The 18182-nt window shown below is 28.3% G+C and overlaps 1 protein-coding gene across 1 annotated transcript in view; it reads left to right on the forward strand.

Annotated features, from left to right (window-relative positions):
* The window catches only part of LOC129976566 (uncharacterized), a 44285-nt gene extending 42326 nt beyond the window's left edge, over positions 1-1959 (forward strand). Inside the window, exon 3 of the mRNA XM_056090197.1 lies at positions 1656-1959. Within this exon, the coding sequence (XP_055946172.1) occupies positions 1656-1817 (162 nt within the window). The 3' untranslated portion in view covers positions 1818-1959. The remainder of the gene's footprint in view (positions 1-1655) is intronic.
* Positions 1960-18182: the final 16223 nt, after the last annotated feature.

The raw sequence follows: 18182 nt of genomic DNA on the forward strand, positions 1-18182 counted from the left end.
CCCCAAGAAAAACAGTTTGTGTCTGTATTTACAGGATATCCAGTTAGAATTTTTGGTTCTAAACTGAATCGCAATCGAAATAAAATAGATCTCATTATAACGGCTTCCGAACACTACGGATCAATCAACATAATTTCATATGAAAAATGTAATTTAAATTTTTCCAAGAAATTTCTGAATGCAAATTACAAATGAATATAAATATGTATCCATCACTGCATAGATCATACATAAAATATTATAAACTTTGAAATTGCTAAAGCCGTCATTTTAACGAGTCTTGATATAAATATGTCATATGATTATGGAAGTTAAAATGGCTTAATGGAAATTCAATAGGAATATATAAATGTTCTTATATTTCATTAAAAGTGATCATAAAGTTCTAGAACAATACATAAATTATATCAAAATTTTTAAACATGAAATCTGAAAACCGTCAAAATGATGGTCTTCTGATTATAGGAGTTAAATCTGCTGAGTGGAAATTGAATTAGAATATGTCATTGTTCTTATATTTCATTAAAAGCGTCTTAAAGTTCTAGAACAATGCATAATTATATTACAATATCTAATGTTAACCTTTTATAGTTCTCTGGTATATATTCTTATCACCTGTGAAAGATTCTTTAAGAGGGCTGAAGAAAATATTGTAAAATAAATAGGGTAATCAGATGTTTAAAATTCGATTGAGCTACCTTAATAGCTCAGAAATACATTAAATCTATAGTTAAATATCATTTATATTCAAGAGTGGTAAATATGCTTACCATTGCCCGTTCACAATGTAAGGGTTTTCGTAGAGACATTAAATTCCAGCGTTTGTCATTAAATTTTAACTCCCGTAAAAGTATTCAGAAATGCAAAACCACTGTTTTGTATTCCTTATATCTAAGATATTCTAATGTTTAATTATTATTATTTGTTATTGAATTTATTTAATTTAGATTCATCATTTTTAAAAATGAACAAAAGCAGTTGGAATTTCTTAAAATTCGGAATCTTCCTGCTAATGATTTTATGCATCATTTGACGTTTGGCATTGTACATTTTTGAGGTATTGACAATTTGAATGCTGTAGTTTAAGACATTTTAGTTTATTTCCTAACTCAAAACGTGGCTAAGATGTTATTGATAAAATTGTATCAGATTGGAACAGTTTTATTTTTATGCAAGGTGGCAATCCGCCCAGCCAGACAAACAAATTGAAAATGAGTTTCAAACTTTAATGTAAGACATTACAGAATTTGAATTCCAGGCAATTCCATGACTTCTAACTAAAAAAATGCATAATATTGTTTTAAATTACCTAAAATTAAGTAGTAAGTATATTTATCGGCGAATATTCGACGATATTTTCTCCTTTACTACTTTCAGTTCCCATTGGACGATCTCTTAAGTATATTTACCATCCATTGTTTCACAAATTAAATGAAAAATCAACGGACCTTTGATGTTTTAGTATTTATATCATCAGTTTATCATGATATAACTCAAAATGTTTTTTTATTTGTCAATATTCCGGAATTATGCTCTATAAGGGGTTAAACATTATTTTAACATTAATTCTCCAATCTTAGCACATTTTACATATAGTTAAATGATTATTTCCTGAATTTTCATTTTTTTCTAATATCGATTATTTTCTAATTCAGCCACAAAATCTGGAAGAGCGTTTATCGCCCGAAATGGACACCACCTTCTCAGTGGACACTGATGAAACGACACAGGCAGCCGATCATGCACCTACATCGTCGTCCTACGTTAATACGAGAAACAAATCCATCCATCGACACGACGACATCATCTCTGATTAAATCGATCCGTCGCTCTTATACCAAAAGGCATCGATGCAGATAATGCATACCAGAGGAACAATTCACGGGCCTATTCCTCCGATGGAATATCCCATGGGAATTCTTTCCCAGTCATGACTTATGATAAACCTTGAACTGAATTCTTGTTGTAGCAAGATGGAATTCCTATCGAATATGATATTGTGAAACTACTTTTTATGTATGTTCCAATAAAGTAGCTTTTTTAAAAAAAAGCAAATAGCATTCAGTTCGAGATGTAGTTCCGAATTTTGCGTGGTGAAAGCTGGAAGACAGACATCCTAATAGTTTTTAAATGAGTTTTAAGTAATAAAACAAGTTTGATATATAAATGCAATTTGTGATCTAAAGAAAACAGACATTGTAAAATAAATTTACTACCATTTCTTGTATAACTTTATTTGAACTGATTGTATCCTATGAATAATATACAGTTTAAAATTCATCTATGCAGAAGAGCCAAGGGTTAGTTTCAATAGGGGTAAGTTGTAACATGTAGATTCCTATAGTAAGATTACCTACTGCAATCAGAGCCGGCCTTCTCTATAAAGGGGCTTGGGTGCAAAAAAACTACTTGGGGCCCTACCATTTTTGTAAAGTAAGAAAAAAAAAATACAAACACATACTACTACTGCATACCTACTTAATGCGTGATTTTGTTTTTGCTATTAATTACTTCACGAAAATTACAATTTTTTGCAATTTCTTTTTCGATGCTTAGTATAGAAGCGCATTTAAGCGTTATGCACACATTCTTGACCGAAGACAATACTTTATTAATTTTAATTTGCTGAAGGAGTGTTCAGCATTCATTATAGAACTAGCAACATAAAGAAAAATTTTAACACGGTTAATTACTTTAGAAATAAATCATTATAATTATTAATTAGTATATATTGCCATATGTGATAAGTGTTTTTTACATTCCTTTCATTCAAAATGAAGTCCCGTAGTAAAACAATTATTTGGATTAGATTTTCATCTACATCGTTATTATAAAACGTTACAATTTTTTTAAACATTTTTCTGATTCCTATTTTTTTAAAGTTTTTATATCATGATTAATTTAAAATACTTTTAAATATATCTTCTATCTGTACAATAACAGTATCAATTACAGAGTTAAAAAATAACACCTACATTTTTCAAACGGGTTTTCTATATATTCATCTTCTGCTGTTTCGAAATATAATTTTTTTTTTCTTTTTTTCGAATTTGCTTTTCAGGAAAATATTCTGAGATTCAAATCGCTTTTGCTTTTTGTTAAAATGAGTTAAATTTTATTCTTTCATTTTGGGTTTCAATTTCAATTTTATTGACTAAATTAAAAGCCCAGTCGAGAACAGCTTTTTTACTTGAAATAGTTTATTGTTAATTCTAATTTTGGATAATGTTGTCACGTAGATACTATAGCATAGAACTCAATGACACACACAAGAGGTAGAGCTAAACCAATTTATTAACTCAACTCTGAACTGAGAATACAGTGACTGACAAATCCTCTGTAATTATTTGGATAGGATTGTAAACCATACTATTAAACATAAAATAAATGTCAATTCTAGTATTGAATTCAGCGCTGGTTCTGATGTATTTGGGTTTGTAGTTATTGAAATAATTCTCCTAATATTGCAATATGAAACATTAACATTTATTAAAGTGTTTCGCCTTTTTTTAGGACTCAATTAATATAACAGTTCCTCTTTTAAGTAAAAAAAAAAACATCTACAAACAAGCAATAAACTTAGACTGATAGACAAGATTCTGAATGTGACATCACATTGCCTCGTCTCCCATTTTGTGAAATATCGCTTCATTAAAAAAGGTTTTTTTTTCTTTCTTTTTTCTACATTGTTTTTTCGTTACGAAGATCATTTGTTAAGAGAGATGTTCGGTAAGCAAGATTTGATCGTATTAAAATTAATTATCGATTATTCATTAAAATTTATTGGAAAGCCATTTTAAATTGAATTCATTTTTTTTATTAATCAGCATAGTTTATTCGTTACATTTTTTATCGCTATAAAATTTTTATTCGAAAACAGTCTTAGGATTTGGAGAATTTTAAATTTTGTTTAAAAAAGTATAAATTAAGAAAAAAAAGTTGATATGCAACACCTGAATGGATGATAACTGCCAATATTCTTTATTCTTTAGGACAAACATGCACAATAACTCTTTAGCAATGTTTCATCATTCAGTCTTGTTCTAATTTTTTAAAAATCGTGTTGGCAACAGAAAAAGCAGATGCTATTTTTTTAAAACGTTGCTTAAACTACATTCTAAAATGATCTGAACGTTAACAACAGCAAACATGAGACTTCAAAATGAATAGTTCATTAGGCATCTCAGTCCATATTTGGACATAGATGCCTAACGAACCCTTTTTTATTTTATGCTTCGAATAACGTTTTCTAGAAAAATACTTGTATACACAGCTAATCATACTCATTAAAATCTGAACTTTTTCTTCTCTCTTTAAGATAAAAATATTGGGAAATGATAGCCGAGAATCTTGAGCAAACCTCGGAAATAGAAGAACAAGAAATTTCGGCATGTGTTTCAGATTTAAGACACGCTTTCGTGTTTTCGATATCCGTTTACAACACAACATCCATCAGCTTCGAAAATAAACAGGAAACTGCAATGCAGTTATTTACGAGAAATTCTCGGATCAGCATTGTGAAGAATCAATTTTCTGGAAGCTGTATTTTTCTTTAATACAGCGATGAAATGCAACTACGTTTTTATGTAGTATATGCCGACTCGTTTTGATAAAATGCAAATTCAAATTTTAAATTGCTTACTAAGGTTGTTTATAGTGAAAATTATTTATAAATTTGAATGCAGCATTTGAAACTCATTCTTAGAAATATTGGTTTAAAATAACTAAAGCTAGATTATTTTAAATAAATAATAAATGAATTATGAAATATTCTTTTTAATGAATCTTAATTATGAAATATTCTGACTATTTTTTGTATCTTTAAGAGTTAAATATTGAATTTTTTTAGTGTTATAAATTATACTACAATGGTAGAAAATCCTGAAAAACCTTTCATAAATATCAAAGAAAATTAAAATTTGAATCAATTTTTGAATAAAAATAAGTTGTTTTTTAAAATTTATAACTTTTGACATAAAATTGTTTTTGTGGATCGTTCAAGTGCACAAATTTTTACTTTGTGACATATGTTGGAAATAGAACTGATTATAAATTTGACTCTTAAAAACTGTACCCAAATACCAATATCTTGAATGATAATCTATGAAACTTTAAAAAAATATCAACAATCTAAAAATTAAATTTATAGAAAAACGATCAGAAAAAGGGATGCACAATAGTAGTCATCCAGTCAGAAAATAGGTAAGCTCATGGATAAGAAATAGAAAAGATTTAAGGTCCCAGAGATAATAAATGCCTCTCACAACCTGAATCGTTGATTCTTAAAAACTATACCAAATATCAACAGCTTATATAATAGTTTATGGAACTTCAAAAAACAGAAAACTAAAAAAAAAAGCATTAATAGAAAAATGATAAGAAAAATGGATGCAAAACAACAGTTAAGGAATTAGGTGAGCTCATGGACATAAGAAATAGAAAAGATTTAATACCCCAGAGAAAATAAATACCCCTCACAACCTGAATGCTCAGCAGAAATGGAAGTCTCAATACTTTATGAAGCCAAGCTATGCAAAATGTAGCCATTTTCATTCACTGATAAATGGCTTACCCCGCACGAGCCATTTAGCAGATCTCAGAGTTAGAAATTGCAATGAATCCAGTACTTATCAAATCAGGACATTCCAAACTGCTTTGCTTATAATTAAAAGAATGCATAAAATAAGAGAAATTTTGTGTAACTGTTACCGTTAAAACTTGGAAGCCGTTAATGTACAGATTACCTAGCTAATCTGCAGATCAACTGACTTGTTTCATTAAGTGCGGAATCATGAGTTTTCCGCATTTTAACTGAGTAATGTATCCATATAGCTAAAGCTCAAACGTTTCTTTCTGTACACAGAGTAAAAACTGATGCCAGCTCACTGTGGTTCTTAGTAACACAGAGGATGGGTTTTATACACTTGGTACTAAAATGAGTGTTTTAAAACAATTGTATGCGAGATCTGAATTCAGTCTTTGCAAAGAAAAGATTTTTAACGAAAGATGTCCCTGCTGTAGAAATATTTTTACTTCAGACGGCAATAAAACAGCAGCCCTTTGTTTAAAAAAATCTGTGCAAATGTTAATGTACCACAAATAGGTATGATTTTCGCAAAAATTAATTGCTATGCAATTCAAAGTGTCACCAATCTTTAGATGGTATTATAAGCAAGCACAATTTTATTAAAGGTTTCGCAAATTCATTTGCTTTGTTGTAATAATATGTTAAACCTTTTGATTCTTTGTATTTTAGTTTTTCAATTGATTGGTGAATGATTGTTCGATTGTATTAATTTGAATCTTTATATATCAAAAAATAAGTAAACATTTATTTTTAAGCGTACAGAAACATTTCTGTCGTTTCAGGAAAGATCTTGCTTTCACTTTAACGAAGGACTAATAGGTAATTTGAGAAATGAAACAATTTTCCACACTTTAACGTATCACCTTAGTTAAAATGTGCATATAAACTGATTTCTGCACTTTAGCGTTGCATAACTATACCTTAAAAATTTAGATTCGTTCCTTTTTTTTCTCTGTTTGATGATATAAAGAAATGAAAATTTCACCACCAACACTCATTTCCTGCTCTAATTTCATAAAGTTTAGAGCTTTGGGGATAAAATGGAAGAGAGAAGATAAATTTTCAGCAAAATTTCATGAGCTTATATTAAAGGAGAAGTCGAATATAAGAGCTCAAAATCCATTTATTAGGATAGTGGTTTCTAAACAATTGTATTTATTGAAAATGTCAGTATTAAAGTTATTCTTTATGTTGAGGCAACAATTCGTTTCATTTGAATTACCTTTTTGTTCTCAATCATAGAAAAATGAAAGAAAAGAAACTTAAACTCAATATTCTTTCTACCTCTTTTGAATTCAAACTCGTGAATTTTTCAAGATGATCTTTTTGATTTGCAATTCAAATTTTAACCTCTTCCAGGGAATATAGCTTCAAGAAAAGGGATTAGAAATAACAAACATGTATGAATCGGTACTACCGGCTCAATTATTTAACCCTTCAAAGAGCCATTTTTTTCTAGTCATATAATGTTTAAATATTTTTAGGCTTGGAATTAGAATAAGAAAAGGGATTCATTTAGCTTATTAGATAAATTTAATTTGATTAATTAATTTGGTTCATTAATAATTAAGTAACAAATCAAGACATCATTTTGTCTGAGATAACGAACTGAATCATTTAATATTCTGACTTACTAAAAAAATTTGTCAGAATTGATGCCAACCTACATAAATTCATACAAAGATTGATAAATTTGGTGGAAAGCATACTTCCCACGGCCCTAGAAAGGGTTAATTCAAAATAATTTATTATATATATTAATTTTAAAAGTTATTTATTACTTAAAAACTATTATGTAAAAACCTCAAATACTTAATTAAAGAAATTCTAAAACTAAATAGTTTTGTAGAATTTACAATATTCTTACAGCTAACATTCTTTTGCAGAATTTGAACGTTCTAAACAATTTTTAAACCTAAATTAAATTTTTAAACCTCGAAGTGCAAACGATTTTCAAGTAAAATTAAAAAATTTTCTAAAACGAAATTGAAATAACTTTAAAATGCATATAAGTGAGAAAATAGATACTCTTATATTTGTTGTTAGCTTTAAAATCAGGGCACTTTGTATTAACGCGCATAATCACAAAATTTAATTCAAAATGAAGAATTATCCTTCCTTTTTCTTGCAAATTTCGTTACCAATAAAATAAATCTACTGAAAATATTCTACTAGTTGCATCATGAGCTTTGTGGAATAGGCAGACGACATGTCGCCTCAATTAAACGAGATCCTCTGTATTTGTTGTGCCCCCATCCTTAAAAAAACGAAACGAAAAAAAAAAAAGTCGTCTGTTTTACAAGAAGCCATTTTTTAACATCCAGACAGAAACTCGATTGTAGAGCTTCTTACACCATCTTCCACAATTTCCGTTTCCATTTACACAGCAAGGAAATTTATTTACTTTTCATTGTATTTTGTTTTCCGTGTCACCTACCTCGCGCCTTTCTGACTCTAAAGCGCGAATGGTCAAATTTGCATCTATTCGACAACTGTCAGCAGCGCCATCTTGTGAGTCTTGAATAGATAGTTGCCGTGAATGGAGGGTTTTTTTAGAGTGCCATTTCTTCGGCTGGAATGTTTGCGATTCGAACTAAGTTTCTTCAGAAGAGTCCTCTAATAAGAAGTACTTGAAAGAGGACTCTAAAATTCTTTTTACGATCACTGCACGAATCAACGACTCGAGTTAAAAGTGTAGCTATTCTGTAATGTTTTTATGTTTTTTTGGTGTTTATTCTGTAAAGGGTTTTATCTGAAGGTCATGAACTTGTGAATTTTTTTCTTCTTAAAGACAGTTTAAGTGTCGTATAAATCTTTCAAGACCACACAGAATTTGGGTGATAATATTACTAGCGGAAAAGTGAATATATTTTTTTCAAAATGTCACACTATTAATCAAACGCAACATCCCTTTATCACATTATTTTATTAATTTTCGCCAATTCCAACTAAATGAGAAGCAAAGTAAAGCTAAAGAGGAAAATTTTCAGTAACAAATTAAAACAAATAATATTTAAGATATGCAATTACGCGAATCTTTTGAAAAAAGCTGTAAAATTGTAATATTTTTGAATTTTTTTATAAGATAGATGGAAAAACAAATTGATTACTTGAATTGAAAATAATATCAATGAAATCAAAATATATTAAATGTTAAAAGTTGGTCAAAAATTTGGAGAAAATATGTTCTTTTACGGTTAATGAGAAGTATAGAACAAAATCCTTCTGGTTTAAAAGTTTATGATGATTTAAATGATGATCCTTAATTTCCTTTCCTTTTAAATGATTTCCTTAAAATCTTGCCGATAGCTTAATAAATATATTTCCTAGTTCATAAACTAAAACAACCCTTCTACTTCTATAAAATCATTCAATTTGTTATTAATAAATAACAAAATTTTCACTTTTTTTCGCATTGTGAATTAAGACAATTATCTAATATTTTTTTAATGAACAGAATTGCTTGTTTTCTATTCTGAACAGATTTCTCATGAATTTAACATCTTGAGAAATTATGATACCAAATTTGAACAAAAAATATGCATCAGATTTTAATTTGCAATATTACTCATGAGAAAATTCTGCCAAAATTTAGAATTTGAGAAAATCTTATTAAAAGATGTAAAATAGCACTAGAACATGTAGTATGCAAATATAAAAATCAATATAACTTTTGAAAGAATAAGGTTAGAAACAAATTTCAAATACATTTAAAGAAGATTGTCCAAAAAATAAAAATATTTAATAAAAAAATATTTTTCAATTTTATAAAAAATCTGCTTTTTAACGTAGTCGCCTATATTAAAAACAAATCATAGCAGGAAATTCGTAGAACAGTATGTACAGCAAAATATAAATAATGTTAAGAAAACATACACAAAAATATTCTATATAATTGTAAAAGTATCAGTAAAATTTATTATAGCAAGTGCGTGCATTTTAAAGTTAAATCCCATAATCCGACTGACTTGCATCCAAATTACAAAATGAAACTAGATGTGGATTACCAAGTGTAATTCACATATGCAACATTGTATAACTCCATAGAAATGAATATAAAGACAACAAGAAAATGTTTTGATTTAATTTTAAACACACACACTCAATTTTATAAAAGCATGGTCGAAAAGAAACTACTTTTGGAATAAACTTCAATTTATTTTTACACGGGAGATCATAATTTGTACCTGGGGAAAAGCAATGATACGTGTTTGCTTGCATCACGATACAAGAGACAAAGCGAGATAATTTTTTCCCTTTGTAATTTTAATAAAAGATTCTTTTAGAGATTTTTTTTGACACTTGTCGATTTTGGAAAAGTAATCTTGGATAACTTTGAAAGGAATGCGTAGGTGTAACAGATTATTATCTCTTCGCTCGGCATGTAAGAAGTTCCAAACTCAGTCATTTTTCAGAGCGCTTGTTAACGAAAATTAAATTAATAAATTGGTATTTGGATCAGAAACCAGTTTAGTTTAATTATGTTAATGCACCATTTTAATGCAACACTAGGGCTATTTTGGGACGGACCTCGTCATTTTGAACCATGGTCAGATGACGGGGATTACACCTGCGCTGGAACCCCCTCTCCAAACTTCCACACTACATTAACCATAAGACATTTGGTCCCGACGAATTTGACGTGCACCAGACACGCTTACACGACATTTTTTTTGGTGGAATTGGGTCTTGAATTTAAAGCCTTTCATCAGGGACTGAGGGAAGATTTTAGAATAAAGTAACGTGTACTAATTTAAAATTACAATTAGTAAATTAGTTAAGACTGAAATTAGATTAAGAAATATAATCATATATATATCTAGGATTACCAGAGAATGATACATGATTAATTTGCTCTTCTAAACTGACAATTTCATTCAGAATTTTGAACCAAGATACTTCAATGATCTAAATACTTCAGAATTTTGGCACGAAGTATATAAAAAATAATGCCAAATGGAACAAATGATCCAAAATTTAAGGATGTATTATGACTTGTATTAAAAGGAATTTTAACTCCATAACCTTCAGTAGAGCACATTGGAGCTGCATTAATAATTGATATATATTTTTGTAATTATATTTTCAATAATTGTTGATGTTTTGTGATTCTGCAATTAAAATAGTAAAATAATTAAATAAAGTTATTAAAATAGTTAAAATCATTTGGCACTAAATGTTATATATATTTATTTCGAAATATTTTCTGTAAGATTTCGATGCGAAATTAATTTTTTTATGGTAGTTATTTTATACAGTAAGATTTCAATAAATTCTTTATATAAAATTAACCAATTTAATGAATTTATCTGGAATCAGACTACAATAATTTATTTGAACTTTTGTAGCTATATAAATAATAGTTATAAAAATCCAAGCTAAAAAAACGTTAAATGGAATCATTAAAAAACTTATTAACAATAATGACCTCATAGAAGACATCATGAAAGAACTTTAAGAGAGTCCGATCTCATAAGTATTTGTCTAAAATACTTTTATTTGTGCCCTTGAAAATGGTGTCAGATTGCAAATTTAAATGCCTTAAGCATATTTATTTACCGAAAGATTGGAAATTCTCCGTTAACGCCGGAGGTTATTTCAAGAAACTATTGAAGGTCAAATCACTTTACTGTGTTTTAGGCTCTAAAATATGCATTATATAAAGCAAGACGGAATTAAAATGTCAATCTGTCCAAATGGTTTTCTATTAGAGATAAAAATATTAACTTTAAGGAAGAAATAAAAGAATGGATTCGAATCCAGAACTTACCAAAACACGCAGATATCATTTTTGAGGGAATAAGTTGCAAGTAAGATTCAGCTGCTTAAGTTTTAGGGTAAAGCAAGATTTTAGAAAATGTTTACATAATGTAACTCAATTTCTTTAAAAACTTTTATTACTTCTCTAATTTATCCATGAATTATGTTACTTCTTATCGATCCATTTGCCCTAATTTCCCCCAAAAATGCTCTTTCATAAGTGGAAGACTTTAGAAAATAATATTTCTATGGATCGCTGCTTTAACACTAGGTATACCAAGGGGTCATTTTGACCCCTCTGAGAAAACTTATTGTTGAGAATATAAATATTGTTGAGAATACATACTACATTTATATTTAAACATGTAATGGTTTGATAGGGACGCACATAGAGATAGGTACAAAATAATAAGCACGTGTTAGTAAAATGTGTGTATATAAGAAGACGAAGCCGAAAATCAGTCAAATAAATAGAGGCTATTATAGGTTGTAAGTAAGAAGACGTGTGAGTCAATGTTTTGGTAGAAGATGATAGAAGAATAGATGGTCTTGAAGACCTAGATTAGGAAATAAACTTTTTTTCAGTAATTAAACACAGAGGAACTGCCTTTTCATCACACCACACCAACAAATATATTGAAAATATAAAAGTTTTTGCAACTTTAATTTCATAATAGATAGGCCGATTTATATTTTTTCTATTTAAATACGGAAAGGGACCATTTTGACCCCATTGGTAGAAATTGGTATATACTAACTCATGGTAAACGTAATGTTAAAGTAAACCTATAAAGCAATAACGAGTTGTTTCTAATTTTATGCCTTTAACTTTGCAATTCATGCTTAACATCGTTACCAGAACAGATATTTTGATTTTCAAATGGAGCTATAATTTCCTTCGTCCTCACACAATTCGTCAGTTTCGGTCGCTCTGAATATTTAACATTCATTTCCTTTTTCCCCTATTAGTTTTCATTATGAAAGCAAACCCAGCATAGTCTTGGTTTGGGATTTTTTAAGTCATCGACATTGTTGACCACATATCGATGTATCTTCAAGGAAAAGTTGAAATCATTACCATTTCCCCAACAATCTTCCTTAAGTAAGACATCATTCCATGTTTGGTTAGTTTCGAAGAAGCGATTCAAATTACACTACTTTAATGAAAGTGAAATTAACATTTCATTAGATAGGTATTACTTTAGTGATCTATACATTATACTACTTTTCTTTCTGACTCAATTGCAAAATCAATTAAGATGTTAAGTTTACAATGATCTGCATAAAGCAGCGTTCACAGGAGAGTCAGCTACTGTACGCAATAGAAGGCCATGCTTACCTCAGGAACATCATGTGACCCCAATGGGACAATGGTAAGTGGCTGTCTCATCAAGATAACTATTTGTTATTGTTCCATTACGGGCACGTGATTTTCCTGAAGTAGGCGTGGTCTTCTATTGCGCGCAGTAGTTGCCCTCTTGTGAACGCTGCTTAAGATTGATACATCAAAGTGAATGCTTAGTAAATATTGAAGCAGAATCGGCCTTAAAATCGGCTTTCGTTCCCTAAATAAAAACAAAAACCAAATGCCCCGAATAGATAAATAGGTTCCCAGGTAAATTGCAAACAAATCTCTGGAAGAATTTTTGTACATAAGAATATAGGAAACAAGAAGAATAGAAAATAAATTTAATAAAAACAGGTTTTAAAAAATATTTATAAAAAGTAGACTATTTTAATTATTTTTCCATCGTTTTAATGATTTTATAGAAACCAGTAAATCATTATCCAAGAATCAAAATTGCTAAAGGTCAAGTAAGATAAAAGTAGCAAAGAATTTTTATTTCGATGCATATTTAAGTTTGGATTAAATTTAGATGCAAAATCTTTTCATTATTATAATAACAATGTACAAAAAAACTATTTTATTTAGAACAGTTGGAAAACTAATATTATTTCATCGTGGACATTCAATGGAATAATTTATATCTGCCTACATTTGTAGAAATCCTTGATCTATTAAAACAAATCTTGTTTTTATAAGCAAACAATTACAACAACATTGGCAATGTAAAATATTTGAAAATAGTAGAATTTCGTTTATTAACCGCTTAACTGTTTCGCCCGTATACCATACGTACATCGATTTATCGAATTTTGATAGTTGTAAGCAAAAAAAAAAAAAAAAAAAAAAAAAAAACCCACTCATAACGATTATAATTCAATATTAAAATTGCTTCGATTACATAGATAAGTCAAGTATTCAATGGATTTCCATTTGAATCAAAATAAGAAAATATTCCCAAAATAGAAGGTGTCATCTTATTAGATAGTAAAGAAAATAAAACATTTAAGTGGTTAAAAACTGAGGTCACAATAAAGCTTTGAATTATCCAAGATTTGAATAAAGAAAAACTATCCAAAAATCGAAAGCACCAAGAAAAAAGCACAAATTTTAAAATAAAAATTGCAAACTAAAATTAATTTTTTATATTAGCAGTTTTAATAAATAATGCACAATAAATAAAATATAAATTTTAATAAACAAATATTTATTGTTAATAATTTGAAGCCTTAATTTTAATGAATTTATCCAAATTAAATAATTTTAAGTTCAAATTTCATTAAAATAGAATAAAATTGAAGGAAGAAATGGAAGAAATGATGAATCACTCCTGAAGATTTCAGCAAGGGTCATCTTCAAGCAGGGATTCAATCGATAGATTATTTTCTGTACGGGATATGACTTTCGTCTTCAAATATTGACCTCCTCATGACCCGATAATCCCAAGCAATTGTGTTTTAGAACATAAAAATTACTATAAACAATACAATGATAGTAAATTCATTCATAAAAAAACAAATGACTTATTTAGTAAATAAACTATTACTCAAAATTTACATCCAAATATAATTAATTAAAGTTAAATACAACTCACAGCAAAATACCAATCTAAAAGAAAATAAGACAAAACATAAGCACCAAACATTAAAACTAATAAACATCATTAAGTTTGAAATTTAAATATAATTGCAAAAATAAAGTTGAATTTAATTTAAATATTCGTAAAATCAAAAGGAAAAAACTAAACTTACCCCTAATTACAAGTGTAACTATGGAATTTGAATTTTCCCGCGTTTAAGGCTGCAAAACGCTTACAAAGCTTGGTCTAGAGTATTGTCAACAAAAGATTTAAATTGAGCGATCGCAGCGCCATCTGTAATTTTGAAATAAAATCCAAAGAAAAAAAAATTACAAGAAGTATATATTTAGTTAGATTCATATTAGAATCTAAATACCCTCCTCCCCCTTATTAAAACTTCTATATTACTATAGTTTTTAGGAAAATCTTTAAAATAATTTTGATAAGATTGTTTGTTGCCTCAATAAAAAAAAAATTGTTATTACAAATTTTTTAATCTAGTTAAATTGTGGAAAAATCAAGTTTTTGAGTTTATATTAGAATGAAAATGATTTTGTTTACTTATTTTAAAGTCTAATTCATCTTTTTTTATCGTAAATTCTTAGAAAAGTTTTTTCATTAGAAATTTCTATTTTTAAATCTAGATAGACAACTTTCTGTTAGGTTTTCCTTATCTGCATATTTGGATTTACAAACAAGAATTCTCATTCATAAAATTTTTTAACTTTATTTAAAAATTTAAACTTTACTTTGAGTTACTCCAAAAATCAGAGACAGATTCCTTTTTCTATTATTAAGTACATAAAAAAAAAGGATAGAAAATAAAAAGATGCCACAGAAAGATTTAATAATATATATAATTTAAAAAAAAATTGTTAACCTTCCTGGTTTGATGTTTTTATTATGAGATCTAACGGTTTTTTCTGGATATCTTATGCTTATGATGATCGGATAATGCGTTCTAAGAACAAAAGGCTTCCAATTTTTTTAAAAGAATAGATTGTTGCTCGTGTCCGTGGCATAAAATTGTATCAGTTTTCGAAACGTCGAAAACAGTTCATTATTTGAATAATCTAATGATTAATATTCAGTAATTTTAAGTATTTTAAGAGTCTAATATTTCCAATATTAATACGAATGCTGTTTCAATACTTAACCCTTAGCACTGGGATGGCGCGTCTCACTCACCATTTAAGACGGTGCATCATTTTGACGTTTTATTTATTTATTCTTTAATTTTAATTGTTTAAAATACCAAAAGAGTGGTGAAAAGATGTAGATTCATTTTTTCAGGGAAATTCAACTTAAAACAATTGTATGCATTTATTTTTTGGTGTAATAAACAAGTCAATGTATTAAATGAATAATTATGCATCGAATTACTTCTTCGTGTGCAAAGGGTCAAATGTAATTCACAGACTATTAAGGCTTCTTATGTTTTTTTCTGAATCAAAAATTATCTACAGAAATTTTTTATAGCAATATTTAGGAAACAAACGATAAAATAAAAATGTCAAGCTTTTAAGTGTTATTCATTTGACTTTCATAGATGCTATAATAACCACAGTAGAATGAAAATAGAAGGTCGCTTCTCGCACCTTTAAAGCAAATCTTTTACATTAAGTAAATATATGTTCATGAGTTGATAATGAATAGTATCTTTACAGTTTTTGTTAATATCAAAATAATAAAATTTTTACAAATTTCTTTAGTAAATATATATAATAATGAAAGTTAATATACAAAATTATATTAATGAAAATATATTCATAATCTTTCGATATTTCATATTTGATTATATTGATGAATTTCATCCAAGGAGACAATTTAAATAAATATATATGTAATGATATTTTAAACTTTTAATTTCAATTGAATTAATTTCCAAGATTTTATCTTAATTTAGCCCATAGTAACTTCATTCTAGAATATTCTCTTATTTCATGATCCAATTCCACTTTCTCTACTTAATTAATTCAAGAGAAGCTTTATAAAATTACTTAGTCAGCTAAATGCCGATACTTTCACACGCTCGGCATGAAGGGGTAAAAATGTCCAGTAAGCACATTCTTTCTTAAAAGATCCCTGTGTTTCCCTTACATGTGATTGACATGCATCAGAAATCCCTATCAGAATCTTAATAATATATTAGCACTGTGGACAGATATTTTCCCTATCAAAATCTAAGGTTATATAAGGCGAGGGATAATTTATTTCGGCCCTTTTTTTCCCCTGTACTGCTCTGTGGCGGACGTCTTGTCCGCGTCTCTGCTTGTAAATAATTATGCTTACCCGATGGATATTAAAAAGAATTAAAAAATGTAAAATGCTTCATCTATGTCTTCAAACTACATCATGCTTCACAACAAATAATATTACATATTAAAAAGCCGACAGGATTCGAATTTGTTACATATATTTATTTTATCTAAAAAGAATAATTTTTTTAATTATTTAAAAATGTTGTCTAAAAAACATAAAGCAAAATAACCCGATGGTAGACACTGGCATTTAAAGATACATTGAATTTTGCTTTTATTACTCCTTAATTCTTTTGCTTAATTATTGCATCTTTTTAACATAATGTAATATAAATTATGTAATATAATGGTATTTGTTTAAACCATATATGACATAAAAACCATAAGGCAAAATAGCCTGGAGTTAGACGTTGACATTTAAAGCGACATTGTATTTTATTTTTATGACTCCTTAATTCTTTTGTTTCATTATTGCATCTTTTTAACATGATGTAATATAATGGTATTTGTTTAAACCATATATGACATAAAAACCATAAGGCAAAATAGCCTGGAGTTAGACGTTGACATTTAAAGCGACATTGTATTTTATTTTTATGACTCCTTAATTCTTTTGTTTCATTATTGCATCTTTTTAACATGATGTAATATAATGGTATTTGTTTAAACCATATATGACATAAAAACCATAAGGCAAAATAGCCTGGAGTTAGACGTTGACATTTAAAGCGACATTGTATTTTATTTTTATGACTCCTTAATTCTTTTGTTTCATTATTGCATCTTTTTAACATGATGTAATATAATGGTATTTGTTTAAACCATATATGACATAAAAACCATAAGGCAAAATAGCCTGGAGTTAGACGTTGACATTTAAAGCGACATTGTATTTTATTTTTATGACTCCTTAATTCTTTTGTTTCATTATTGCATCTTTTTGTAATATGAATTATGTATTATAATAGTATTTGTTTAATATTACTGTTATGTTTAAGATTTCTCTTTCAATTAACTGAAAGAAAAAAATAGTACACTTATCATAGTTTCGAAAGTCTGTTTTCTTAATTAAAAACCAAAACATTTGCAAGATTGTACACATCTTGCAAGTCTCAGAAGCTGTTTGTCTTTGTCAAAAAATTGCAATATGTTGGGAGTCAAAAGCGCCGATGCTTGCAGACGAAAAACGAAATTACTTTGAGCACTCTATAATAATGTCCTCCCTTTGATATAGGGCTGGTTGTGTAAATACAGGTTTTCCCCCCCTCTTACGGAAAAGCGGCAATCCTCAATAACTCAACTCTACTGCTTCAATTTTTCTGTTTTTTACTTTCTCGTATACAAAGTATAGAAGAAATATTGTAATCGTCAAAAAATTCGAACTCGAGATTTTGACGAATCTCTACTTTTAAAACATCCCTGCGTCTGAAAAACACGTTTTTGGCATTATATCTATCTCTATTTGTCTATATGTGAAATAGATAACTCAAAACACTCAGAGCTGGAAGCATGAAATAAAGAAAAAAAGATATCTGTCAAATTTTGTACGAAATCCATTACAGGAACTCTGTCTGGCTGTTAGAGTACAAGTGAGTTCTATAACCACAAAACACATAGAGCTCTTGGTAAATAAAATTTGGTTAGTAATCA

This window comes from Argiope bruennichi, chromosome 7 (genome assembly GCF_947563725.1).
Source record: "Argiope bruennichi chromosome 7, qqArgBrue1.1, whole genome shotgun sequence".
In the NCBI taxonomy this organism is placed as follows: Eukaryota; Metazoa; Arthropoda; class Arachnida; order Araneae; family Araneidae; genus Argiope; species Argiope bruennichi.